This window comes from Aspergillus pseudodeflectus, assembly GCF_044049435.1.
Source record: "Aspergillus pseudodeflectus strain CBS 756.74 chromosome Unknown BJX68scaffold_59, whole genome shotgun sequence".
NCBI lineage: Eukaryota > Fungi > Ascomycota > Eurotiomycetes > Eurotiales > Aspergillaceae > Aspergillus > Aspergillus pseudodeflectus.
Window position 1 is genome coordinate 168780 of NW_027263835.1, and position 24881 is coordinate 193660.

Consider the following 24881-nt stretch of genomic DNA (forward strand, 5'->3'; position numbering starts at 1 on the left):
GCGGCGCTTAGCTAGTCCCCAGCTAACAAGCAGCCGAACCTTTGATGTCAACTGTATCCACCTGTGTGGGTGGCATTGCAGTTGACAGCCCAGCCTCCGTGGCCCACCACTTCGGCATACTATTAGTTTGGCTTTGTATCAAGACATTGAGCTGAACAAATGGATTGTTTATAGCATCTACTCCGTGTGGTGTCCTAGTTCAGACTTCTCAGTCAATCTTTCCAATTGGCCCTCGTGTGCATTTTGAGCGACATGGATTGTACAGAATGAGAACTCCTCACATGTCTACCCAGATCATTTAAAAAGCGCGTAACCGACTTCTGTCATACACGCGTCTAGAGTCAAGGGCCAAGATCGTTCGTTTCATTTACACCATCATTCCGCTCTCTCAATAGACCTCGATCACCAGACACCTGGAGAAGCGGAGCTGGATACCTCAGGCGTCAACAAAGCTTGGCGCGCTAGCTATGTAGGTCGAGGCGCAGTGGCCACAAGCCACTCTGCGGGGAGGCAGTGAAAGCAACCTTGGACGTAGTTAGTGGTGACGCCCTGCCCTGCCCTGCGTGACCCATCTCCATCAAGGATCTCACCTGGCTGGATCAGGCTCAGGCTTCTTGCTGGCAAGAGGGTCCTTTTTCCATCTTCAGGTACTCGGCTCTGCAAACTTTGACCTTGTTTTATTTCTTCACCCACATGCGTGACATCCGCGCAGTCACTGAGAGCCGTCCTGAATGACTGCGTGAGCTCTCGACCGCTCTGACGACACCTCACCATATCTCACCATCCGCTCCTGACTTTGCACATTTCTGCTCCTCTCTTGAACGTAAAGAGACGAATTCGAACCGGTCATGGCTTCGCCTATCCGGTCTCTACTTGCAGCCGCTGCGCTGTTCGCTACCCTGAACGTTGGAGTGAATGCCTCGGTCCCTGTAACCAGCGCCGCTATAATTCCATCACCAACGGCCTCTTCGCTGGCCGCAGCTCTCTATACTCCAACTGACTCAGATTCTTCGGGGGATGATGAAGACACAGGAGAATGCCGGCTGCTCGGGCCTTTTTCGATCCTCGTCCAAGCGTCTCTTGGGATGTTAGCTCTATTATCGCTTGTCTACAAGCGATGGAGGGAGCGGCCGCAAAGACCGGTCAAGGTGTGGGCATTTGATGCATCGAAGCAAGTCTTTGGATCATCCATGCTGCATTTACTCAACCTGGTCATGTCTATGTTCTCGGCGGGGCAGTTTGAGATTACAAGCCAGTACAAACCAAATCCATGCTCATTCTACTTGTTAAATTTGGGAATCGATGTGCGTCCTCTTACACTCGCTTTTATTCGATGCTAACCAGGATCATTAGACCACCCTTGGTATTCCAATTTTGATCTTCATCCTCCATTTGCTCAATCGCTTGGCCAGTTACACTCCTCTTGCGAATCCTCTCGAGTCCATAGAATCCGGAAACTATGGTGACCCGCCCCGGTGGGGCTGGTGGTTCAAGCAGTCTGTGATATATTTCATGGGACTTTTAGGAATGAAGATTTGCGTCTTCTTCTTAATCCAGACGGTACCGCTTATCGTCAAAGTTGGCGACTGGGCTTTACGATGGACAGAGGGCAATACTGCTGTCCAAATCATATTCGTTATGCTCCTATTCCCCGTCATCATGAACGCGATACAATACTACATCATCGATATCTTCATCAAAAAACCAATAGCTGCATCGCACGACCTTCTGGAAGACGAGAGTTCCGGAGACGATAATGACCATGACGACCGCCACGCATTATTGGCCGGCATGGACAATGACGAATCGGATGATGATACTGCAAGCAAAAATGGCCATGAAGCCTTACGTATCCCCTCTCAGTCCAAGGAGGTTTCAAATCGGTTTGGCTCGCCTGACTCGAATCCTGTGATTGTGCAGGAATTTGCCTCCTCTGGATCGGGCTCGACATCGAACTTCGGTGGCCCCAATGAATACGACGAGACGAATCCCTCTACGATAGTAAATGCGCAACCGAAAAGACCTTGATGATCTCTACTATGGTGTTTTGTTGGCGTTTGCAGACATGGTGTTTTGAAATTCTGATGGCGATGTCGGTTTAGCTAACTTACACTGCGCTGTATTACAATATATCCCTTCAACGTTCCGATGAGCCAAAATGGATTATAATGAGCCGAGTGACACTGATAGAACAACCATAAGATTTGGAGCGGTCTTGTCACTACTCCAGTCGACCCTATGAAACCCACCAGGTCGACTGGAGTACGGCCCTAATGCAGTGCTGATGTACCGCCGTAGACACCGCCTAGTTCTGCCGCGGGAGAAGAAAAAATATTTTGTCGGCTCACAAAGGAACTCTAGACCTCGACTTGAGTTGAGTGCTTTCACGTCGTTTTAGAGGTCTTACGCATTCCGACCGAGTCGATTCAGCCCTGATTTTGATAAGTACAAGGAATTGGAAGTGTTTGATAATGTCGAAAACGAACACCAAACAGAAGAACCGCGAGGAAAAAGTCATCCTTGAAAAGGACGACGCGGAGAGAAAGCTAGAGAGTCTGCTCTTCGGGGGCGACGACTTTCAAAGCGCATTGAAGACGGGCCAAGATGGCGACGCGCTAGCACTCGCAAATGTTTCCGATGAAAGCGCAGACGAAGCGGGGGATATTGAGGAGGAGGAAGATTTGGAAAACATCGACGATGCAGATGTGAGTGTTGAGACACCATTTTGTGAAACGCAGTCTGCAAAGTCTGACTCAATAGCTCTTCTTTCTCGACTCTGGAGCTGGACCGGTGTCCACGGAACTAGATGAGTCTCATGTAGTCCCGGCTGGCGCTGAAGACGACGATGAAATGAACGAATTGCCCGCAGTGTGGCATGACAGCGACGATGAGCGCATCACGATATCTCTAGCCGGGAACAACAAATTGAGGAAATTGCGTGTTGCCGAGTCAGAGGATATTATCAGTGGAAAGGAGTACATTCGGCGATTGCGGAGGCAGTATCTGCAGCTGCACCCCACGCCGGACTGGGCCAACCCGAAGCTGAACAAGCAGCCGGATGAAGATGAGGATGACTCTGACCGCGTAGATGAGATGGATACAGATGACGAGGAGACGCAGACTACGCAGCCTCTAGCGAAGCTTTTGCAGGGTATGGACTTTACAAAGATTGAGACGCAGGGCCCAACGGGTGGTCGGCCGAAGCTGCGAAAGGAAGTTATTGGTATCCAACGATTGAAGGATATCGGCAAGGACCAGCCGGTAAGTGCACATTACCTTCATTTATTACAGTCGAAACTGACTCGAATTGCTACAGTCTGCCGTCACATCACTCACCTTTCACCCGCACTACCCGTTGATCCTCTCCTCAGGGCCAGCCTCAACCCTCTTCATCCATCACATCGCCCCCGATGCACCAGCTCCGAACCCCCTTCTCACCTCTCTCCACATCCGCCGCACCCCAATCACCACCTCCGCCTTCTCCTCTCCCAACGGCAATCAGATTTACGCCTCCGGTCGCCGCCGCTTCTTCCACATCTGGGATCTCAATAGCGGCAAAGTCGACAAGATCAACGGCTCTGCGGACCGTCGCGAGGAGCAGAAATCCATGGAACGCTTCAAGCTCTCCCCCTGCGGTCGATACATCGGCCTGATTGGTTCCACCCGCAAGGGCGGAGGTGTCATCAACATCCACAACACTGGCACAGCACAATGGCTCGCACAGGTCCGCGTGGACGGCCGCGGCGGCATCGCGGACTTCGCGTGGTGGGGCAACGGTGAAGGCTTGACGGCCGCCAACCTGAACGGTGAAATCTCCGAATGGGATGGGCATCTGAACCGCATTGTCGCTCGTTGGAAGGACGCTGGCGGCGTTGGCACAACCGTCCTCCGCCTCGGCGGCTCCCTCTCTCAGTCTCAGAGTAGCGAACACTCTCTCGGACCAGACCGCTACCTCGCCATCGGCAGTAAAAGCGGTATTGTAAACATCTACGACCGATCCACCTGGACATCCACATCCCTCCCCCGCAATCCGGAACCCCTGCGCGCCCTCGACCAGCTCGTGACCCCGATCACGCAAATCGAGATTGCGCCCGACGGGCAGTTCCTGGCCATGGCGAGTGAAACGAAAAAGGACGCTCTGAGGCTCGTGCATTTGCCGTCCTGCATCGTATATCGCAACTGGCCGACACAAAGTACCCCGTTGGGGCGCGTGACGAGTGTGGCGATATCGCCAAACTCTGAGTATCTAGCCGTTGGAAATGAAAGAGGAAGGATTAGGTTTTGGCAGATCCAGGGGTAGATGTGCTTTTCTCACCTGGAGATTCGGATGTGCCGGTATATTTACTTCATTGCATGCATAGTTTGGAGTACATATACATAATTGCAATAAAAGCATGGGCTTTATGAGTGTATATGGCGTAACTAGTAAACGGAACGAGATTCTTGAAAAATAAAAGTGTCTTTCCGTTTTCTTGTCTAAAACTTCCATGACGTTGTCCAGCAGCGCGGCGAGAGCTGAATCATGGAGCACCCGCAATTCTACTGTTCTTGTATATCCATCTTACTATTCAAAGCACGAGTATGTGTATCCACTCGACTCCAGTCATAACCAAGTAAGCCGTCCATCATCGTCTTCTTATACTCATATACGCAATTACCGACAAATCAAGCAATAATCAACCATAACCCTAACAGCGCCATTTGATATAATTGGTTTTGGGTGCGGGTAAATGTGATCTAGCACAGGTTCTGCATCGCCTGGGGATCACTAATACCGGCAAGATTACCGGCGCGGACACGCTTCAGCGTCAGGGCAGCAATGAGAGCGGCACCGACACCGGATCCGTCCTCGGCAGCGTGGATGGTAACCTTGTCCTTCTCCTGGGGTGCCCAGTCGAGGATCTCGCGGAGCGCCTGGGCGCCGCGGGCCTTGAAGTGCGGATACTTTGTAAAGACGGAGCCGTCGGCGCCGACGTGGCAAGAGGTGATGTTCTTCTTTTTACAGATTGCGGCGACACCGCAGGCGGAGAGGCGGGCGGCGCGGGTGCCGATGAGCTCGGCCAGGCGGCGCATCATTTCAAGCTCGGCGCGGGTGGCGGAGATGCCGAGCTGTTTCTGCACGAGCTCGGCGGTCTCGAGCAGGTTCTCGTATGGGTCTTCCTCGATAGCGGCGGGGAAGGAGGAGTCGAGGAGGTAGGGGGTGCGGAGCTTGGTGGTGTCCTGGTCTTGGAAGATGAGGCCGGGTCGGTTGTCAAGGAGGTCGACGAGGGCGAGGCGGAAGATTTCGCCGAGGTAGAGACCTGCTGTCATCTTTTCAAACGCTTGCTGGCCGGGGCGGGGTGAGTCGCGGTCGATGATGTGGTCGTACTTGGTGAGGGGGAGGACAATATGTTCATTATCAAAGGCGCCGTACTCGCAGTTGATGGCGACGGGCATGTCCGGAGGAAGATTGTGGTGGGCGAGCTTGGGCACGGAGCCGGCGTCCTCCATGTAGGCGGCGTTGACACCGGTGCCGAAGATGCAGCCAATCTTCGTTTCGGGGTCGGTGTACGAAGAGGCAATCATGGTTCCGGTAGTGTCATTGATCAAGGCGGCAATCTTGATGGGAAGGCCCTATGGCGGGTTAGTATATGAGTTACTAGAAAGTGAGATGAGCGGCGGCCGTACTCTCTCCTTGAAAACCTCCTGAAGAGGCGGAACAACATCCTTGCCCTCTACTCCGTCAATGTCGAAGCCCTTGGTCCACCGCTGGAGGACACCGTGATCGATGTAGTCCTGAGTAGCGGGATATGAAAAGGTGAAACCCAGAGGCAGGTTGGATAAGTTCTCGTTCTCGTGGTGGTACTGAATGAACTGCTCCACACAGTCGACAATGTATTCCCACAACTCTTCCGCGGTGCCGGTTTTGAGCTCCTCAGGCATTCGGTACTTGGACTGGATGATGTCGAAGCCTCCCTTCTCCTCGGTCAAGGTAATCTCACAAACACGCAGGTTGGTACCGCCCATGTCGAGGGCGAGGAAGGTTCCTTGTTCGTTGCCATCGGGGAAGCCCAGTACCCAGGTGACGTTCATGGGCTTATCTGTTAGACATTGTATGCGGAACAGTAGCGGAAGTGGGAGCTTACAATGTTGCCACCTTCGACGGTGAGGCCTGGAAGGTGCAAATCTTGTTAGAAATGTCCAGTTTATTGATTTTACGTTACATACCCTTGGTGAGCTCCTTGACAAAGTGGTCGACAATCTGCTTGAGTTTGGCGGTGTCGACGGTGAAAGCTTCTTCAAACTGCTTGATCTGCTCCAGAAGGTCCTGGGGCAAGTCCGTCATGGACCCTGCAAGGCATGATTAGGAATTGAGTCGGAGACAGCGCTGGGAGGGAGAGGAGGGGCGGTGACGTACCCCTGCGAGAGGGCCGGCGTTTGGGACCAAGTCCAACCATTTTGGCTGATTATAATAGATATAAGAGATGAAGAAGGGAAGAATTGGATAATTGGATGAGGAAGAAAGGGAAGAGTAAAAAAAAATGGGAGGGAGAGGAGGAAGGAAAAGGACGATAGGACTGCAAAGAAGATGACGGTGAACAGGATCAAGTGGGGGAAGGCCATTATTCTTAGCAGAGGGTCTGGATGGAATAGGCCAACCCCACAATATCAACCTCACCGGACTATCATTTGGTCATCTATCTACAGTATTCGATTTTTGGATTCCTCCCCCAAGATACTAGTCTGGCATATTGCTTTTTCTGCTCCTCAATTCTTCTCTGGCCTGTCGACTCTGCGGACACTCTTCCGGTCACACGCACTCAATCCTCCGAAGTGGACGACTTGAGCTTTAGCGACTTCTTACTTTCTTGTTACTAGGTTGAGTCCCCTATGTATACTCTCCTCGTGCTAGCGCCCTGAGTAATTGAGACCCTAATCCTTAATAAGCTTGGGGAAGTTCGTCAAGAGAGAGGAGCTGCCACCAGAAAGATCGCGGCGATCTCGGGTCTTGGCATCGTGCATAAGTCATCAATTATTCATTCCGTCAAGTTATCTGCGTGAGACTGAAAACACTGCTCCGAGTCTCCGTCTGACTTCCGCCTTCAGCGCATTGTATTCATCCGTTGTCCGCAAAACCGCATCTCGATTCTCAATGGCCCGTCGCAAGAGATACGCCAGGCATTCCCCCATGGTACCCCAGGTCGAGCACTTGTAGACCTCGGGTAACCCACTGCTGTCCTTGAGCGCTAGCAGCGAGAAACTGACTTCGTCCGACATCCCGTGAAGCTGGGCGAACCCCACCGGTACCGTGGGCAGCCCGGCGGCTGTGCGCTGTTGGTGCAGGTGGTGGGCATTCATCACGCTCTCCTTGTTGTGACTGGCTAGGAAGAGATTGACAGATGGAAAGGTGGTCTTGGTGCCAAAGTCACCAATTGTCTGTTTCAGTGCGCCCTGAGCAAAGGAGTTATAGGCATTGTCGGTGTCCTCCTTCGTGTCGTGGATCAAAGAACGCTCATCCGAGGCCATGTATGCCCCGCGCACAAGCTTGAGGCCGAGTGTAAAGCCCTCTTGATGGGCTGCGGTGAGGTGCTTTGCCAGTGTTTCGGGCGTGCTCTTGAGGTATGCTTGGTATGTGTTGTAGACAAGGGCATAACCATCGCGGTTGTACTTGCGCATGAGATCCAGTGTCACGCAGAGAATACCCCACTGGAAGTGCTGGGACTCGGCATCAACGAGAATTCGCACACCACGCTCTCTGCATCTGCTTGATACTTCTTCCAATGCTTCGAGGAACTGTGTAGGGGGTATTTTGTTACTGGAAAAGGCTTCAGTGACCAAAGGACCCGCCCCGGTTAGCCTGGAAACAAAGTTAGCGGACGAACGTACAGGACAATACTCAAGAACGCACTTGACAGCCAGGTAATCACCGCTCTCCAACTGTTCGACCGTCTCCATTGTTCCTTTTCTCCAGGCCTCGATATTGGTGCAGTAGTACCCCTCTTGGCTTTCCGAAGCAGCAATTCCAAGCCCATGCGCAGTCTTGGTGCTGTGGTCAAAGACAGTTTCCTTTGCATATGTCATAATCACACCACAGAACCCCATTTCTTTGAGCTCCTGGATTGTGGCCTTTGTCTCCGCCCCATTCTCGCCCGCGCAAAACTGCTCATAGAACGTCTTCTTCAGGATACCATGGAGGACTGGGTTTCGGTCCACGCTGAGTAAGAAACCTCGGTTCGGTTTCGACAGGATGGAGAGAGCCCAAAGTGAGGACCGCAGCAGGAGAGGCTTTGAGGAAATGGTAGAGACCAGAAGAGATCTGAGGAGAACACGAGTGGGGAGGGCAGATAAAGGGGCATGTGTGGCAATAGGGAGAGCCTTTGACGTACTGGCTTTGAGTGTTGATGCTGACGTTGAGGCAAAGCGCCGGTGGCTCGACTCGGAAGTGAGTATACGTCGTCCAGAGACGAGCAGCTCGCTCATACCAGTCAATAAAGAAGACATTGTGCTCTACCTCATTCTGAGGACGGTTGGTAGAGCAAATGCAGTCACGGTATATATCACCTTACCCCGCCTATACCCACTCCCCGCATGTCGAGGTTATCTCGAATCTCGGGGCTCTGCCCGATACACTACCACACGGAAGGCTTTGCCACAGTAGACGAATAACTCGATAAGCACTGCTCCAACGGCAGCATCGCCGAATGTGCTATCAGATATCTTCCGGAAGCCCTGCCGGATGCTCACATGAAGTTGCAGGTCATCTGACAGCAGAATCATTGGTACACGCTGATAGGGATGGGTCTCTGCCCGTGAAGCCAACACCGCGCTGTAACCTTGCCCGGTGCCAGCAGCGCAGATCATGACCCGGCCAGATTCAATTCCGAGTATCAAAATCGTCCTGTTACCTAACACAATGCTTGCGCATTCTGTGCGGTAATGCGAATCTAGATCCATTTCGGCAAGGCGTGGCGGTTCAAGCACATATCTTATTTCTTCACGTCGAACTGATTAATTTGCTAACTTGGTGGATTATCAACAAGCCTACGAAGAGAACTAAAGCCTCGCCTTCGCCGGCGTGATCGCAGACAACTCCTTAGACTCCCCAAGACGCCAGCTCACATCACCACCCCAATCCGCCTTGCCACCATCAGCCGCCTGCGGCTGTTTCCACCTCCAGCGAGCGAGCGGCTGCTGGCTCTGCTGCGATTCAAGGAGATCTGTAACAAACGACCCCAAAAGGGGGAACATCTTGAAAGCATGGCCCGAGTCACCGGACAAAACGACAAGAGACTCGGACATGTTGGGCACATAGTCTACGATAAAGTCCGAGTCGCTCGTATCAGCGAACCAGCAGAGAGACTTCTTCACAAACGGCCGGTCTGCAAGTGATGGCAGAGTCTGCGCCAGGAGCTTCCGAAGTTGCTTCTCGTCTTCCTCGGGAAGGAATGCGCTCTCCTCAAGAGTCTGAGGGGCTTGCGAGACGCCTGTCTTGGGATCGGTGTTGATATACCCGCCACCCATGGGGCAGAGCTTTAACAGGCTTGTCTTTGGGTCGGGCTCAAAGAAGAAACCCAGATCTCGGGCGTAGACGACTGGAATTCCGCGGAGCGCAGCGGTCTCGTCATCGGTGAGATGCACATGAGCAACGGACCACGACTTGGCAACCACCGATGAACCGATGTCGGGAAGGAGCCTAGAGACACCCGCTCCGGCGGCAACAATCACAAGCGACGATGGGTGAAAGCGGCCGTTCTTGGTGCGGATTCCAGCGCATTTCCGACCCCGCAGGGCGCTCACATATACAATCTCTTTGACATCTCCTTGCTCGCCGAGGTAAAAGCGAACTCCGGCGGCTTGGGTTGCGCGATATACTGCCGCCAGCGCGTTTCCAGAGTGGGCATACCCGTCGAAGCGATTGAGGTAGCCATGCCAACCCGGGAGAGGCCCGTCGAGCTGCCAGCAGGCTGTTCGAACGTCTTTGGTATCATTGATAGGCACAACATGGGGTTTTATCGTTTCGTGGCCCTCGGCGGATGCTTGAAATCTGTCGAGCGTACCGACGGCTTTCTCAGGGGCTTCTCCAGACACGCAGTGGAGAAAGCCTGTCTGGTGGAAGTATGGCGCGAACAGCGGGGACTTCCAAGCTGCTATTGATTTCTGACAGATCGCTATCAGCAACTATCGCTATAATGAGGACGGGGAAAAGGGCAAGCATACAATCGTCAAATCCGAGTACAACGGGTCCTCATATTCAGCGCGCACAATCTTATTCAGATCATTGGCCGCCGAAAATCTGGGAGGGATATGGTCATCCTTCTCATAGACCGATATATTGGTGTAGCCCTTCTGCGAGAGATGGAAGGCTGTTGAGAGGCCAAAGGCACCCCCGCCAACGATGATGATCGAATCGGACTTGGGTACGGGCATGGTTGGAGAATTGTTGCTTTCCCGATTACCTCGTTGCGCTTTCCGAGCATATATATACCCCGCAGTCCTCGTTATCAGCCCATGTCGGCTTCTTTTGCGGACTGTGTCATGATATACTCTGTCTCCAACGTATAGTACAAGTTGTCCGTGCATGCGTGCGGGGTCAGCACCGGTAGGCCTGCCGAGTGGAGGTTGATTGCAAAGGCCCCACTGACACCGGGAGCTCTACCGGCAACACCTTCTCAGGCTTTCTGAGAGCAATGATACGGATACTATGAGGTAGGAAGGTTAGGTACCGTCTGATATGGGTTGATTGATACCTCTATCGCGGTTCATTCGAGATGCTAATCTAGATATGCCCACTAACCAACAAGTTCCGGAGTCTTAACGAGCGTAACCTCACGAGACACCAAACATCCTATGGAAAAAAGACCTAAGCTCCAAGTTTGCCAAGCCTCCAAAGCCAAAAGCAGGCAAAATACGTATGCACCGCACTATCGTCGTTGACGCTAGATACCGTTGAGACTGCACCAGCCGGTCCGCCAACGGCATCGAATACTGTCGCATGTAAAGATCAAGACCAAGCAGATGTAGCGGCGTCGCAACAAGCTGAGTGAGCATTGGTACCGTTAGCTGTGTGACAATCGTTCTGGCGTTTGGATGAGAAGCCAGCGAATTCGACTCTGGTATTGCATCTGCCAGTCGTGGCGCCAGCGTGAAGCAGCCGAATATCGTCACGCAGTCGCGTAGGAGGAAGATTGCCGTTGAGCCTCGCATGAGGTTCCGACTTTGCGCAAGAGGCTTCTGGGCTGCCTCGCAAACCTTGGCTTTGCTTGTCCCATAGATCTGAGCGAAGCGGACATCTTTCCACACTGCCGTTGGGACATTCACTAACGTCGTCGTTACAAAAGTCATCATTCCCGTCGCGGGGACCTTTAGCGCATGGCCAACTGTATCTGTCCCATTTGCAACGGTGTATGTTGCTGTGTAGAGCGTCCAGATAATGCGGAATGGCGCGCTGAAGACAAATCGCCCGGGGTACTTCAGGGCAGCGAGTGTATGGTTTCGAAGGCCGCGAAGAAGGGACTGGTTCAGGGACGCTTGCTCGACAATTGCCCTGGGCCGTTAGCTGTTACATCATAATTTATGGCCATTGTCTCTCTTACCTATCGATGGTTGTTACTGCTGGTGATACCAAGGTGGCCGACGCTGTCGCGGCGCATATATCGCCTGTCAATCGACGGAGGACATCGTTTGAGCTCTGATGCTCAGTCAGGGCATGCTGCATTGTGTCTATGTTTGAGATGAGATGGCCATACTGCTATGCCCTATCAATGACTTTACCCCTCCATGAGATATGAGACACTGTCGTTATCGCGATGCGATGCGATGCAAAGTGGAGACCGGCAGCCCTCCCGTCCCCCGCAGCTGTTATCGTCGATCTACACCCGTGGACCGACCCCTCTGTATACATCGGCTGTTCTCCCGGTGCGCAAACTGGCATTAATAAAGGCTGAATGACATGGACATGTCCTACTCAACAACAAGCATTTACATTCACATCAATCATGTCTACATCAACACTCATGAGCATGCGCTCTGCGCGGCTCTCCATCCGACCATTGCTCCAGACTCGTGGCAAGGCTACAGCACCTTTCCGCCTCCCAGATCCTCGAAATGAGCCTAACGTGAGTACATCCATACAAGACTACTGCACATTTGCTGATAAAGTCAGCCCCTGTACAAGCGCGGCTCTGAAGAACGCGCCAAGCTCGAGCAAGCCCTAAGCAAGCTCCGCACCCAACTCCCCGTGCAAAGCAACATCTACTATGACGGCAAAGCCCAGTCCAGCACACAAACCTGGGACCAGCCTCTACCCGCGGAGCACGGAAGCATCTTCACCAACTATCCTCTTGCGACCAAAGAACAGACCTCCGAGGCAATCGAGGCAGCCCTACAGGCCAAACAGGCATGGCAAGACACACCCTTTGTTGACCGGGCTGCGATCTTCCTCAAGGCCGCTGAGTTGGTGACGGGCAAGTACCGTCACGAGCTTATTGCAGCCACTATGCTCGGCCAGGGCAAGAATATCTGGCAGGGCGAAATTGATGCCGCTGCTGAGCTGGCTGATTTCTTCCGGCTGAACTGCAACTTTGTCGCGGAGATCCTAGAGAAGCAGCCTACTCGGGGAAGTGATGGGATGTGGAGGTTAGTCTTCTTTTTGACAGATATAGCAGAACAATAGCTGATGGCCACTTGCAGCCGTCTCGACTACCGTCCTCTCGAGGGCTTTGTCTACGCCATTTCTCCCTTCAACTTCACCGCAATTGGCGGCAACCTCATCTCTGGTCCCGCTCTTCTCGGCAACGTCGTCCTCTGGAAGCCCTCCCCTTCGAACGTCTACGCCAGCAGCATCATCTACAAGATCCTCCTCGAAGCTGGCCTTCCCCCGAACGTGATCCAGTTCGTCACCGGCGACCCACAAGTGATCAACGCCGTAGTCTTCTCCCACCGCGAGTTCGCAGGGCTGAACTTTATTGGCTCCTCTGACGTCTTTCGCTCTCTGTACGGCCAAATCGGTGAGGGTGTCGCAAACAAGAGATACCGCGAGTTCCCGCGCATCGTCGCTGAAACGAGTGGAAAGAACTTCCACCTCCTCCACCCCTCCGCCGACGTCCCCAGCGCAGTAAACCACACCATTCGCGGGGCATTCGAGTACCAAGGCCAAAAGTGCTCTGCAACATCCCGAGTCTACGTCCCCGAATCCCGGGCGGAGGAGTTCCTCTCCGCTCTCAAAGCCGGCGTCAACAACATCACAATTGGCAACCCGGACGGCGACCTCGAAGCCTTCATGGGCCCGGTAATCCACCGCGCCTCATTCGAGAAGATCAAGTCTGTCATTGACAAGACGAACAAAGACCCCTCCGCGAAGCTCCTGGTTGGAGGCACATACGACGACTCAGTCGGCTTCTACGTCAACCCAACAGTCTACCAAGTAGACTCACCCGACCACGCACTCTTCAACGAGGAAATCTTTGGTCCCGTCCTCGCAGTACACGTCTACCCAGACTCCGAGTGGCCTGCGACCCTGAAGAAGGTCGACCAGGGCGGCGGTGGCTTTGCGCTCACCGGCGCCGTCTTTGCCTCTGACAGAGTTGCGATCCGCGAGGCGGAGGATGCGCTGCGGTACTCAGCTGGAAACTTTTACATCAACTGCAAGACGACGGCGGCGCTTATTGGGCAGCAGTCGTTTGGAGGTGCGAGGGCTAGCGGGACTAACGACAAGGCTGGGAGCGCGGATTCATTGAGGAGGTTTACAAGCCCGAGGTTGATCAAGGAGGAGTTCTTCCCGCAGGACGGGTTCTTGTATCCGAGTAATCAACAGTAGATGATGGATGAGTGTTTTTGCATAATGTTGCCATAAATTGAATAAGAGTTTTCTGGGTTATTTGTGTGAGTTGTCGTTAGCGATCATCCAAAGCTTCTATTAGGGCGGCGGCTGCGATGGCAATTAGGGCTATGCCAAGGGACATGCCAACAGAGCGTTCTGTACATGGATCAGGGTGATTAAGCTCCATAACATGCAACTCCTATCTAGTTTTCTATGAAGAATGTATGTAGTCGATTTGCAGGATTTAGACGATCTCGGTGTGGCCGCAAAAGCCCTGAGTTGGCCACTTGTAAAAGTTACAGCGATATACTTCTTCAGTTGGAAAATACCGGACCTCTCAAAGTCAGTTCATCACTCCAAATTCGAACCCTGGGATACTTTTTTAAATAGAGAACAACCTTCGACAGCTTCCCCCTCCTTCCCTTTTGAGTGACTTCTCACCACTGTCGTCATATACCACCATATCTACCCTAATTATCCTGAAATCTGAATCCAGTCCACACCACCAACAATGCCTCAATTTCACCCCTTCACAACATTCACCTCTCTTCTAACCCTAGCACTCTCCCTTCTATCGTCCCTCGCGTCCGCATACCCCGCAATCGATTCGGCCATCCTCTGCCGCCTCCTACAGCTCGATCTCGGCCTCAGACAGGCCTATATCCTACTCGATAGGCTTGGTGACGATGCACCGAGTATTACGCCGGCTGTATGTCTTCACTTGCGCTACTTGCTGGCCCTTTGTATAGCCTAGCTCTCGGGTTTATCTTTGTACACTCCAGTAATGCTCATCCGGTCGATCAACTCTGTAGGACATTGTGAATATCTTCAACGCAACGACGGCCCAGAACACCACGACACTCCAGCAGCCACTTCCCATCGCATGTGAGGGGGCGACTCAGTTTGTCATCTGTTTAGCGTATCATGAGGTAGGGCGCCTATTCACCTCTATTATTACTATCTACCATCGTCTCAACCCTACCTTTAATATGGGGGTGGAAGGAATGGAAACCAACCATACCTCTTGCTAACGAATAACGGGGCATAGTTCACAACAACAAGTATAGAACTTTACAGCGATCTCGCCGAAGACGCCGACGAGTTCGACCCGACAGCGCGAAACGGCTTCGTCGATGGGTTCACGGCGATTTATAATGAGAATGCCGTGGGTTTCTCTCTACCCCTCCCACCTTACCACCTTCTTTTTACAAAGACGCACCGTAGACTGACTTGCTGTGTCGCATCAACAGGACTTTGTCGAGAAGGTCGCGCCGCTTGCGCTGCCGCTCTGCGTACAGAGCATTCGGCAGGATGATATGGTGTTGGAGAAGGCGTTTCTGGAGGCGTTCAATGCGTTGGATCCTGCGACGGCCAGTGAGGGCCAGTAAGGAATGCCTACTGGCTCTATTTTTGAGGATACTGTGTCGTGATTATTATCTCAGGGGTAATTCAAGTTGAAACTGAAATTGAAACTGAAATTGAAACTGAAATTGAAACTGAAATTGAAACTGAAATTGAAACTGAAATTGAAACTGAAATTGAAACTGAAATTGAAATGTTGTTTAGTCTTCGTTCTGGTCTACCTACACACGTGCCTCATTATATGTATGCTATTTATTCTCTCAGGTCGTATTAAATCAATTGAGCACACAATATCTCAAATCCTAGCCCGATCTAATTTCTCGCCAGATGCGGAAAGACATGCGCTAGCCCCGAGACCCTGGTGCGCTCCGGTGACGAAGATGAACCGTCGAGATGCTGCCAAACGCGTTTCTGGTAGGCGTCGGAGATTTCTAATGTTTTGTCGACTTCCGCAGTTAATTGCCTGATTTCCTTCTCTAAACGCTCTTCGCGCGTCGCTGGCGGCGCGAGTTCCTCCTCTCTAGATTTCTTGTTCGGGTTGACTTCCTCCCATAGCCGTTCTAGCTCTTCTTCCCATCCGAGTGCGCGGGCGAGTTTCCGTACCCCGTCGTCGCAGTCGCCCAGGATGAGGACGTCGTCTGGTCGGGAGCCCATGCCGCCCACTCGTTCGCGGTTGATGAGCACGCGCGGCGTGCCGTCTTTGCAGAATGACGGGAGACTGGCGAATGGTTGGACGGAGAGACTTGTCCCCATGACAATGCAGAGATCCGCTTCCTCGGGAAGCGTGCGGTTATCAAAGAACGATTCCGGAAGCGCCTCGCCGAAGAAGACGATATCCGGCTTCACCAGCCCGCGGCACACGGAGCAATACGGTACCTCGCCCTTTGCAATGGCATCCTTCATGAGTTTCTCCGGGTACTCTGACTTGCAGTCGATGCAGCGCTGAGTGGCGAAACTGCCGTGGGCTTCGACGATCAGTTCGCCGGGGACACCAGCCAGACGCTCCAGGCAGTCGATATTTTGCGTAAAGTGCTTCAAGAGCAGACCCTTATCATAGAGAAGTTTCACAAACGTATGCGCAATAGTAGGTCTGTACTGCCCCGGGGCGAGCTCGCGTGCCAGCGCGTAAAATGGCTTGGGGTTTTGGCGGAAGAAGCTAATGTCGAAGACGGCCTCAGGATCTGGGAGATCGAGGTGCACGAGGTTCGAGTAGATGCCCGTATTCGGGGATCTGAAGTCTGGTATTCCGGCCGAAGTACTTATGCCCGCTCCGACCTGCATTTATCACCGGTGATTAGGTTTCTGAAGGTAAAGCGGGGGAGGGGTAGTGAATGTCACGTACCATCACCACGATCCGGCGCACATGTTTCTCTTTAATATATTTCGCGACCGCATCGACTGTTCGCGCTTCTAGGACCGACGGATGTGTGTTTTCGTCCACCAGTGTAGACGATTCGTTGCCCATCTTGCGAGGTCGGCCTTTGCGCTTGGGGTGCTGGTGTCGGGCTCTGCGGCGGCGCCCAATTGTGGCGATTACCAAAAAGAAATACAGATATTCTAGTACCGTTAGTGGTGTCGACAGAGTCAGTGTCTTCTCGAGTATGGATTGGTCAAAAAAGAGGCAGAGAGCGCGTCGATATCGTGTCTGTATGACGTTAGATTTTGCCCAATCACGACCCTGCCTGAGGCACCCAGCGCGAGTCCTGTTAAGAGTCAAGTCGGCATCATGTTGTTTCGATTCGAGAGCGGACTAATAATTGTATCCATAGTCTCAAGCTTAATGAGAAGTCCACCTTTTCAACAATGGAGTAACTACATTGTGAAACAAGGATGAAGCATCCATGCATCGTTGACTCGTTTCTCGAGCTTCAAAGGTACACGGTGTCACCGCCTTGCTTCTGCCACATTGCCCGATCACAAACAATCCACTTCCGAGTCTCCGCATAGGTTCAACACAAGGCTCAATTGCTGGCTGCTGGGAGAATGTCCAATTCCAGTCCCGGTGTCTTTAATGGACACTCGGTAACCCCTTTGCCCGCCACAGATGAGCCGCCCTCTCCTCCCTCCAACATCTACAATGCCAGCTCCGTCGCCGAGATCAGGGCCACCCTGATCCACCTGCACCAGCAGGAAGCGACTGTCACTGCCCGTCTCGATGCCCTTGTCGCCTCACAAAAGGACTTTTCTCGTGAGCTCGGCCGACTGGATCTTCTCCGTGCCCATCTCGGCTCTCAGACTAGCACCACACGAGCAATCAGCAATGGCATGCTCTCCGACGCCGCCGCAACCGCAGACCGCATCTCGAGCGCCGTGCGACGGCTAGACCTGGAACAAGCGCGGGTCAAGGCGACTTTGCAGATGGTGGAACAGGTGTCAGAGTTGAAAGCGTGTGTTCTCGGCGTTGCGGGGTCAATGGGCGCCCCGCAGGATTGGGAAAAGGCAGCAAGTTATCTGAAGCGGGCGTCCGAGGTCCCCGCCGATGTGGTGCAGGGTGCTTTTGCGGCGGAGATGGTGCCCACGGCCGAGGTTCCAGACCCGCCCAGCGTGACCCTGGACAACGCGGCCGAGTCGTTGTGTGGGCTGTTTTTGCGAGAGTTTGAAAAGGCTGTCAAGGAGAGCAATGGGGCGAAGATTACGCGGTTCTTCAAGCTGTTTCCGCTGATCGGGCGGTCCGAGGTAGGGTTAGATGTATATGGGCGGTATGTTTGCCAGGGTGTAGCGGCAAAGGCGCGATCAAATCTGAACACGGCAACTGCGGCGCAAAAGGACGGTTTCTTCTACGCGAACACGCTCACCAAGCTGTTCGAACACATCGCGCAAATTGTCGATGGCCACGGAGGACTGGTCGAGCGCCATTATGGTCCTAGGAAGATGAACCGGGTGATCGAGCGCTTGCAGCTAGAGGCGGATGTCCAGGGCGGCATTGTCCTCGACACGTGGAGCGATGAACGGCATATCGACCGCAAGCTCATGGATATCAAATCCTATGCGTTTACTTTCCTGGTGCAGAGCTTCCTTCCCCCACAGCGGACTACTACACCACGCTCAAACTCTCCTGCCACGCGGGACGCATTGGAGGACGAGGGAGTGGACATGAAGGAAATTGATGGGCTGCTGAATGAAATGACCATCATGCTTGGACGGTGGTCGCTCTACTGCCGGTTCTTGGCCGAAACATGCAATGTAAGTCTTCTCTAAGCACTCTCGGAATATTAAACTAACAGGACCAGGCCGGCGAAGAGGAAATTTTCAAGCTTCCCCAGTTCCTGGAAGAGTCGACGCTCTCTAGGAAGATCGGGGACCGGCTCATATCCCCATTCAATGCCATGACGACCTTTTTCTTCAGACGATCCGTTGAAAAGGCGTTCCAGCTCGATGAGCAGCCGTCCGGCCTGACCCTCAATCTACAGCGGCCACTAAAGGCAGATCCGCCGCACATCACATCCGCCGTTGACGACATCATGTACATTGTCAACAAGGTTCTGCAACAATCTCTTGCGACGTCCCAAATCGCTGTCGTCACTAGCGTCGTTCCAACCCTATCTCGAGTCCTCGGGTCCGACTTCATCGGCATGACGCAGCGCAAGATGCGCGACGAGTGCTACCCGCGCGCAACGCACCAGGGCGCTCCACCTCAAGAGCACATTGTCATTTCCTTCCTAGTCCTCATCAACAACCTCGACGTCGCAGTCGACTACATCCGGCGCATCATCGGGAACATCACGGAAACAAAGAAAACCGTCACAAATGCCGACGGCCAACCCGAACAAACCGATCAACTCCACAGCCTCTTCCCCGCCCCCGCAGACGCAGCCCTCGTCTCCCAAACCCTAACCTCCCTCTCCACCACCTTCGAGGCCAAGGTCACCGACCTCCTCACAGACGGCACCCAAGTCATCTTCAACAACCTCATCAAACCCCGCCTCCGCCCCATTCTCTCTGACGCCTTCCGCGACATTGAATACCAGCCCTCCTCCGACTCCGCTCCACTAACAACCTACTCCTCGGACTACGACTACGACTCAGAAAATGACCAACACACCTCCCACCCAACCGCACACGACCACTCCGACCCCCCACAAGAACTCGTCCGCCCGCGCTTCCACAGATCCTGGACAGACCTACTGGCGCCCTTCTCCCGCCTCCTCACCCCAACCTCCTTCGACCGCCTCCTAACAACAACCCTCTCGTACCTCGCGCGCCTCCTCGAAAAGCGCCTGTGGGCCTACCAAGGCCGCGTGAACCCGCTCGGGGCTACGCGCCTCGAGCGCGACATCTCCGGAATCGCCAGCGCGGCCGTCGACATCCCCGCGCCCGGTTCGGGCTCCGGATCGTCCGGGTCGGCGGGTGTTGTTGGGCGATATCGCCATCGTGAAGTCTTTGCGAGGTGCTTGCAGATTGTGCTTGTTATGGGGATGGATGAGGAGGAGTGGGAGGATGTTGTGAGAGGTGGGGAGAGTGCGGAGGTGTTGGATAAGTTGAGTGCGGAGGAGAGGCGGAGGGTTAGGGGGATTGTGGGGAGGAGGTAGCTAGGTAGATAGTTTGTTCTTCTCGAGGTTTTCTATCTCTTCTGCTTCTCTTTGTTCATTGCATTATATACATGTTCTACATTGTGTTTTAACATTCATGGTTTGGTTGTCGGGATTTCGAGAGGGTCGATAAGCTTGGCCTCTCCACTGTCAGTCAAAGCATAAACTCTGCATAGCTCAACAGTCTACAAAGTCAAACTCAAAACTGCACAAACTTAAAAACTGCAAAATTTCTATTGGTCCATCATCGTAGATCATCAATCACGCACCAAGTCTATAGCGTACTAGAATTTTCAAGCTCAAACAAAAACAGTGGCAGAGAGTGCAAGCTCTTCCTGTTATTAGTATATACAATTTATGACGAGTCAAAATAATATGATCCAGGAAGTTCAGAGTTCGAGCTTCCGAACGAAGCTGTGAACCCAAAGTTGAAACCGATACCAGGGGGCTAAAGGTGAAAAAGGCAACGCCTGCTGAAACTCGGTCTAGGCAAATTAGGTAGATAAGATGTACCCATGCACGGCAAAATACAATCCGTATAGTCGCAAGAAAATGGCTCAGCCAGGGGAAGAGAGAAAAAAACAGAAGTGGATATCTCGGGCAGCAAAGAAAAGAAAAAGGCTAAAAAATCGGAACAAAAACGAGACTAAGGCGCCGGAGCGATCTTCTCAGACTCGGTCGGAATCGGCCGTCGGGCTTCCTCCTTGACGGCGACCTCCTGGATGCCCGAGACTTCGCTCCCACGGCTGTTGGATCCACCGGGCGGGGCTTGGCCGTCCAACATCATGTCACTGTGCTCGCCGATACCGTAGCGCGCGGCGGCGGGAACCTCGTGGCCGTCGGCGTGCTGGTCGTGCTTCTGAGGAGTCCAGGCGAGGTAGTCGCGGCGGACCTCGACGTAGTCGTAGGCGAATTCGCCGAGCTGGTCATCGTCCATACCGAGGAGTTCGGCTTCCTCAGAGGCGCGGAGCTTCAAGCCGGGGATGGCGTTGATGGCGTAGGCGATGATGGCGGAGACGACGAAGCAGTAGGCGGAGGCGGCAACGATGAAAGCAATCTGGATGTACAGCTGCTTCCAGTTGCCGATAAGCCATCCACCCATTTCGGAGCCGGTGTTGACTCCGTCGAGGCCGACAATGGCGTCGTCGGCAAAGAAGGCGTTGAAGATGAGACCGACAATACCAGCGACACCGTGCTCTGCGAACACATCCATAGAATCATCGATACGGATCCAGTATTTCACTAAACAAGGTTAGCAACGGTATCCTCGCTCCTGAATGGTCGAAGAAACTCACCCTTTGTAGCATAGTTGCACACGATGCCAGTCACGATACCGAGAACAACACTAGCCCAAGGAGGAAGGAAACCGGAAGCAGGAGTGGCAGCAACGAGACCAGAGATGGTTCCAGAGCACCATCCGACCATAGACCACTTGCGAGCCAAGCGCCAGTCGAGAATCACCCAGCTAATAGCGGCAAAGGCAGCAGTCAGGTTGGTGTTCCAGCAGGCCATGGTAGCGCGCATGTTGGCACCGAAAGACGATCCACCGTTGAATCCAAGCCATCCGAACCAGAGGAAGACGGTTCCGAGCAGAATGAGCGAGACGTTGTGAGGGCGGAAGTTGAGCATCATGCGCTCCTGGCGACGACCGAGGACCATCGAGTAGGCGAGAGCTGAGAGACCGGAGCAGATTTCGACGGGACCACCACCAGCATAATCCAAGACACCGTAGTTGAAAGCCCATCCGTTCACGTTCCAAACCCAGCAGGCGATAGGGCAGTAGACGATCGTAGCCCAGACGAAGGTGAAGACCATGGCGGGGAGCAGGCGGCCACGCTCGGCGACGGCTCCCATGATAATAGCAGCTGTGACTCCGCAGAATTGCATCTACACCAGTCAGCCGAGATTTACAACAAAGAGGCCATTTGTGTACACATACCTGGTAGAAGGCATACAGCAGGTTGGGAACCAGCGGGGATCCAGGGCTAGGATCCGCCAGAACCTTCATCAAACCAAAGTTGCGCAAGTTTCCAATGAACCCATTGGTGGCAGACGGAGAGAAAGCCAACGAGTATCCCCAGAAATACCATTGGAAAGTCACGACACACATGGAACCCATGCAAGCCCAGATCATGCTAAGGGCAGACTTGCGGCGAGCGAGACCGGAGTAGAGGAAACCGAGACCGGGTATCATAAGCATGACCATAGCGGAGGCGACGATGATGTAGGCTTGGTCACCGGACTGGTACCATTTGTTCAAGTTCTCCGTCCCTAGAAAAGAGTGAGTTAGGGCGGGCGCAGCGATGGAAACTCAATGGTGGTGGTCACATACTGGAATCACCACCCAGGCCATTGGTAGTCAAGGTTGAGTAGTCCGACGGAGCACCTGTCCAATTGTACGAGGCATACTCGGGAGCGTAGGGGGCCGCGCCTTCGGTGGCCATGGTTGCGGATTGAGTCGAGGTGGTGGTGTAGAGAAGTGGAAGCGTCCTCAGGCCCGTCGCTCAGCGTGGGCAGTTCCCTTTGCAATAAAGGTGAAATCAAAGAGGAAGTCGAGGACGTCTTCCGAGTGTGGAGAAGAAGCAGCCACGGGGCGGAGGACAGTATATAAAAGAAGAGCCAAGAATGGTTCTGGAAGAGTAAGCGGGTGGATAAAGATACAGAAGATAGTGAGCAATCGAATAACTAATTGAATTGTCTGCGAAAATCTGGAAGATCGACGGACACGGCGAGTGGGCCCGATCCAGAGTTGCCCTCGAGTTGGCCAAGCTGTCGGGAGAAATAATCGAAATTATTCACCAGGGTCGCCTCAGGCTTCGACGTCTGTATCGCAGTGAGCTGGTGCAGCCTTCCGATTTGGCGTCTGCAGAAAAAGCAAAGCCGATCAGAGTGAGCAGCGCAAGGAGGATCGAGGCAGACCCGAGCGAGGCGCGCAAATTGATAAAAATCAATAATCGATAATCGCAATTCAAATTGAATGGGATAAAAGAAACTTCCGCCAAACCAAAATACGGTGCGCCCTTCATATGTATAACAGCAGGATGCCCTTCTCGAGGGTCCTTTCGTCTCGCACTTACCAACAACTTGAATCAATGCCGATTCTCGTGGCAAAGTGACTTCAATTCTTTAATCAGTGGCAAAATAACTGGGGATGCTCCTCCTCACGCCCATTTGTTTCTCTCCAGATCGGCTCCATTTTTTCGGTTGATCGGTTCTCATAGTAGTCCATTAGACCAGATAGTTCGCCCTCCTTAGCATCAGTAGACTTCAAGGCAGCGTCATCAACCCAGCCAGGAGGCTTTGAGGTATGTGCGCCGGTGAAGCAGCCGTGGAAGGCATCATTCCACGATCCATTGGCTTCCCCGATCTGATGATATCCAGATGTAAGTCGATGGATCACGGACAAGACTCTTGGGCAGAGCCAAGCTTGGGTCGAGCCAAGACCGCCCGAGGGAGGCCGAAACCGCTCGTCTATTGTTGCTGCTTTGCGAGGCCCCTGTCTACTTTATGTAGGCGGCGGGAGTTCCTGTCCCAAGCGGTTTCTCCGCCGTCGTCCACAGTCTATCTCGTTGATCAAACTCGCCCCGATGATAACCTTGCTTTGATAACATTTTGTCGATGAGCCGTCAGACTGCGATCCTGGCGAGCTCCCAAAAAGAGACACCAAGACTGACAAGACTGCCTGTAAGGAGAGTCTGCTATCAGCCATTTTCTCAAGTAACGACAACAGCTGATAAGGAAGGCGCCACCATGTGGGGCGCCTTCCTTTCGGACTAGTTCGACTTTTTGCCAGAGATAAGAGCATTTCCTGCCCAATAAGAGCCTCCGCCACTGGAGAAGCATCCTGATTTTCCCGATTCCCGCCCGGCCGGTCGGGCAGACGAGGAAAGTGCCCCAGGTGGGAGCTTAGGAACACTGTTCCCCGAGTTCAGGCACGCAGGGCCAAGTTTCGTTCGTCTCTTGTCCAACTTCAGCAGGGAACAGGGTTCTCCAAACTCTGTCGCGTGTCTTGGCGTGAGCCTCGAAACGTGTCTGATATCTCCGAAGACGCTACTTGCGAACGGACCAAGTCCCCCATCACCTCCGATACTGGAGGGAGAGACGATGAAGAACAACAGCGGAAATGCATCGGTGATGTCTACTCCGACGGCATATTCTTCAAGAATATTCATGTGGGGATGATTCTGCACTTCAGGCTCTAGTACTCCAGGTGGATGCAATCCCAGTCCCATCAGTCTGGTTACACCCCCCCGTCCGAGTCCCAGCCGAGTCCCAAACCGCCAGACATGCCTTAGCATACTTAGCTCAGCACAAAGGCCGAAGGTCGGTGCAAGTCTCGAACTCGTCAGACCGAGCCAGAATCCCCCACGCTGGGTTTATCTCTACTATCAGTGACGGGTCACGCATGTACCTGCAGCCCAGCTCGTCCACACTGCGGGGAAGCGATCTGATCACACGTACTTTATTCTTTCTTGATCATGCGAATCATCGGTACCAGAGCGGCCAAGAGTAGAAGAAGCGAGAAGTTCAAATAAGATCGCAACCGCACGCGATAGGCTTCGGCGATCCCTTGGCATCAGGCGTATCCATTTGTCATGGAAACTCTCTCATTCGCACAGCGGCTACTATGGAGATGTCACTGATAACGGCCGCTCTACCATCCCGGTTGAAGCACTATGGAGTATACCTCCCGAGGGCCCGATCATGGGTGCCAGATGGCGATGGCTTGCTCCGTATATGCTGTACGACTCCCCGCTTGCTTCAGAATGTGGCTGGTGGCGTGAATATGGGTCTATTGATTTACTCTAGTGCGAGAAATACATATAGATTCGAGGACAGGGCGGTTCCTGCGGTTAGGTTGTACATGGAGGGTTTCCCCATCATATCCTGGGGATTTTCCAAGCTTTTTATATTGATGTGCTTTATTCAATTGAAAAGGGGAAAATACTTTTGTTATGGGACTTTGTTGGCCAGCGCTTCTATATGTCAACCTTCAGAAGAGCTTTGAGGTAGCTGCTGAGCATCCTTTTGGACGTGTAACCGACCATGGGGAAGAGCCAATAACCAGAAGGTTCTCCAAACGGTTCGAATCACTAAGTACCCTAGCAGCATAGGAAGAATGAGATACCTATCAGATATACGGAGTAGGATCGCCTCATTGCTCAACCCCCTTTGTAATTTTTTTTTTTTTT

General features: G+C 53.1%; 11 protein-coding genes across 11 annotated transcripts; 5 read left to right on the plus strand and 6 right to left on the minus strand.

Annotated features, from left to right (window-relative positions):
• Positions 1 to 514: 514 nt before the first annotated feature.
• On the plus strand, positions 515 to 2196 carry BJX68DRAFT_245866 (STIMATE family protein). Its single transcript, XM_071041556.1, has 2 exons — positions 515 to 1304; positions 1354 to 2196. The coding sequence occupies exons 1-2, from the start codon at positions 849 to 851 to the stop codon at positions 2026 to 2028; spliced, it is 1131 nt and encodes a 376-aa protein (XP_070894461.1). The 5' UTR covers positions 515 to 848; the 3' UTR covers positions 2029 to 2196.
• A 167-nt stretch (positions 2197 to 2363) lies between these two features.
• On the plus strand, positions 2364 to 4394 carry BJX68DRAFT_175283 (WD40 repeat domain-containing protein). The gene is made up of 3 exons (XM_071037114.1): positions 2364 to 2705; positions 2761 to 3261; positions 3317 to 4394. Exons 1-3 carry the CDS (start codon positions 2472 to 2474, stop codon positions 4298 to 4300), a joined length of 1719 nt encoding a protein of 572 aa, XP_070894462.1. The 5' UTR covers positions 2364 to 2471; the 3' UTR covers positions 4301 to 4394.
• Positions 4395 to 4706: 312 nt separating this feature from the next.
• Positions 4707 to 6660, minus strand: BJX68DRAFT_175266 (putative hexokinase Kxk). The gene is made up of 5 exons (XM_071037113.1): positions 6398 to 6660; positions 6208 to 6330; positions 6126 to 6151; positions 5668 to 6075; positions 4707 to 5613 (listed from the first exon to the last, which is right to left on the minus strand). Exons 1-5 carry the CDS (start codon positions 6435 to 6437, stop codon positions 4738 to 4740), a joined length of 1473 nt encoding a protein of 490 aa, XP_070894463.1. The 5' UTR covers positions 6438 to 6660; the 3' UTR covers positions 4707 to 4737.
• Positions 6560 to 8864, minus strand: BJX68DRAFT_245870 (FAD-linked oxidoreductase-like protein). Its single transcript, XM_071041557.1, has 2 exons — positions 7889 to 8864; positions 6560 to 7837 (listed from the first exon to the last, which is right to left on the minus strand). The coding sequence occupies exons 1-2, from the start codon at positions 8479 to 8481 to the stop codon at positions 7030 to 7032; spliced, it is 1401 nt and encodes a 466-aa protein (XP_070894464.1). The 5' UTR covers positions 8482 to 8864; the 3' UTR covers positions 6560 to 7029.
• A 169-nt stretch (positions 8865 to 9033) lies between these two features.
• Positions 9034 to 10484, minus strand: BJX68DRAFT_278719 (NAD(P)/FAD-dependent oxidoreductase; the record flags this gene model as incomplete). Its single annotated transcript, XM_071048592.1, has 2 exons — positions 10198 to 10484; positions 9034 to 10137 (listed from the first exon to the last, which is right to left on the minus strand). The coding sequence occupies exons 1-2, from the start codon at positions 10405 to 10407 to the stop codon at positions 9034 to 9036; spliced, it is 1314 nt and encodes a 437-aa protein (XP_070894465.1). The 5' UTR covers positions 10408 to 10484.
• A 21-nt stretch (positions 10485 to 10505) lies between these two features.
• On the minus strand, positions 10506 to 11695 carry BJX68DRAFT_278721 (uncharacterized protein; the record flags this gene model as incomplete). The annotated part of the gene is made up of 2 exons (XM_071048593.1): positions 10506 to 11524; positions 11574 to 11695. The coding sequence occupies 2 exons, from the start codon at positions 11693 to 11695 to the stop codon at positions 10807 to 10809; spliced, it is 840 nt and encodes a 279-aa protein (XP_070894466.1). The 3' UTR covers positions 10506 to 10806.
• A 280-nt stretch (positions 11696 to 11975) lies between these two features.
• BJX68DRAFT_258215 (Aldehyde/histidinol dehydrogenase) lies at positions 11976 to 13795 on the plus strand (the record flags this gene model as incomplete). The annotated part of the gene is made up of 3 exons (XM_071043495.1): positions 11976 to 12095; positions 12143 to 12615; positions 12670 to 13795. The coding sequence occupies 3 exons, from the start codon at positions 11976 to 11978 to the stop codon at positions 13793 to 13795; spliced, it is 1719 nt and encodes a 572-aa protein (XP_070894467.1).
• Positions 13796 to 14309: 514 nt separating this feature from the next.
• Positions 14310 to 15186, plus strand: BJX68DRAFT_271286 (uncharacterized protein; the record flags this gene model as incomplete). Its single annotated transcript, XM_071046916.1, has 4 exons — positions 14310 to 14507; positions 14611 to 14727; positions 14847 to 14963; positions 15049 to 15186. The coding sequence occupies 4 exons, from the start codon at positions 14310 to 14312 to the stop codon at positions 15184 to 15186; spliced, it is 570 nt and encodes a 189-aa protein (XP_070894468.1).
• A 145-nt stretch (positions 15187 to 15331) lies between these two features.
• On the minus strand, positions 15332 to 16984 carry BJX68DRAFT_245874 (SIR2 family NAD-dependent protein deacylase). Its single transcript, XM_071041558.1, has 2 exons — positions 16503 to 16984; positions 15332 to 16435 (listed from the first exon to the last, which is right to left on the minus strand). The coding sequence occupies exons 1-2, from the start codon at positions 16623 to 16625 to the stop codon at positions 15473 to 15475; spliced, it is 1086 nt and encodes a 361-aa protein (XP_070894469.1). The 5' UTR covers positions 16626 to 16984; the 3' UTR covers positions 15332 to 15472.
• Positions 16985 to 17077: 93 nt separating this feature from the next.
• BJX68DRAFT_175339 (Golgi transport complex subunit COG4) lies at positions 17078 to 19878 on the plus strand. The gene is made up of 2 exons (XM_071037116.1): positions 17078 to 18343; positions 18391 to 19878. Exons 1-2 carry the CDS (start codon positions 17144 to 17146, stop codon positions 19687 to 19689), a joined length of 2499 nt encoding a protein of 832 aa, XP_070894470.1. The 5' UTR covers positions 17078 to 17143; the 3' UTR covers positions 19690 to 19878.
• A 1-nt stretch (position 19879) lies between these two features.
• BJX68DRAFT_175331 (ammonium transporter) lies at positions 19880 to 22305 on the minus strand. The gene is made up of 4 exons (XM_071037115.1): positions 22022 to 22305; positions 21629 to 21960; positions 20985 to 21576; positions 19880 to 20931 (listed from the first exon to the last, which is right to left on the minus strand). Exons 1-4 carry the CDS (start codon positions 22131 to 22133, stop codon positions 20336 to 20338), a joined length of 1632 nt encoding a protein of 543 aa, XP_070894471.1. The 5' UTR covers positions 22134 to 22305; the 3' UTR covers positions 19880 to 20335.
• Between the last annotated feature and the right edge of the window lie 2576 nt (positions 22306 to 24881).

Bases quoted from the DNA above. Each gene is read 5' to 3' on its own strand.
- BJX68DRAFT_175339 (XM_071037116.1), top strand. From the start codon at position 17,144: ATGTCCAATTCCAGTCCCGGTGTCTTTAATGGACACTCGGTAACCCCT. The intron at 18,344-18,390 runs GTAAGTCTTCTC...TAACAGGACCAG, and splicing joins TCTTGGCCGAAACATGCAAT to GCCGGCGAAGAGGAAATTTT.
- BJX68DRAFT_245870 (XM_071041557.1), bottom strand. From the start codon at position 8,481: ATGTCTTCTTTATTGACTGGTATGAGCGAGCTGCTCGTCTCTGGACGA. The intron at 7,838-7,888 runs GTGCGTTCTTGA...CTTTGTTTCCAG, and splicing joins GGTGATTACCTGGCTGTCAA to GCTAACCGGGGCGGGTCCTT.
- BJX68DRAFT_245866 (XM_071041556.1), top strand. From the start codon at position 849: ATGGCTTCGCCTATCCGGTCTCTACTTGCAGCCGCTGCGCTGTTCGCT. The intron at 1,305-1,353 runs GTGCGTCCTCTT...CAGGATCATTAG, and splicing joins TGTTAAATTTGGGAATCGAT to ACCACCCTTGGTATTCCAAT.
- BJX68DRAFT_175266 (XM_071037113.1), bottom strand. From the start codon at position 6,437: ATGGTTGGACTTGGTCCCAAACGCCGGCCCTCTCGCAGGG. The intron at 6,152-6,207 runs GTATGTAACGTA...TGCACCTTCCAG, and splicing joins TGTCAAGGAGCTCACCAAGG to GCCTCACCGTCGAAGGTGGC. The intron at 6,076-6,125 runs GTAAGCTCCCAC...CTAACAGATAAG, and splicing joins CCGTCGAAGGTGGCAACATT to CCCATGAACGTCACCTGGGT.
- BJX68DRAFT_175283 (XM_071037114.1), top strand. From the start codon at position 2,472: ATGTCGAAAACGAACACCAAACAGAAGAACCGCGAGGAAAAAGTCATC. The intron at 2,706-2,760 runs GTGAGTGTTGAG...CTGACTCAATAG, and splicing joins AAAACATCGACGATGCAGAT to CTCTTCTTTCTCGACTCTGG. The intron at 3,262-3,316 runs GTAAGTGCACAT...GAATTGCTACAG, and splicing joins ATATCGGCAAGGACCAGCCG to TCTGCCGTCACATCACTCAC.
- BJX68DRAFT_245874 (XM_071041558.1), bottom strand. From the start codon at position 16,625: ATGGGCAACGAATCGTCTACACTGGTGGACGAAAACACACATCCGTCG. The intron at 16,436-16,502 runs GTACGTGACATT...TGATAAATGCAG, and splicing joins TGCGCCGGATCGTGGTGATG to GTCGGAGCGGGCATAAGTAC.
- BJX68DRAFT_175331 (XM_071037115.1), bottom strand. From the start codon at position 22,133: ATGGCCACCGAAGGCGCGGCCCCCTACGCTCCCGAGTATGCCTCGTAC. The intron at 21,577-21,628 runs GTATGTGTACAC...TGACTGGTGTAG, and splicing joins TGCTGTATGCCTTCTACCAG to ATGCAATTCTGCGGAGTCAC. The intron at 20,932-20,984 runs GTGAGTTTCTTC...AACCTTGTTTAG, and splicing joins GTGCAACTATGCTACAAAGG to TGAAATACTGGATCCGTATC.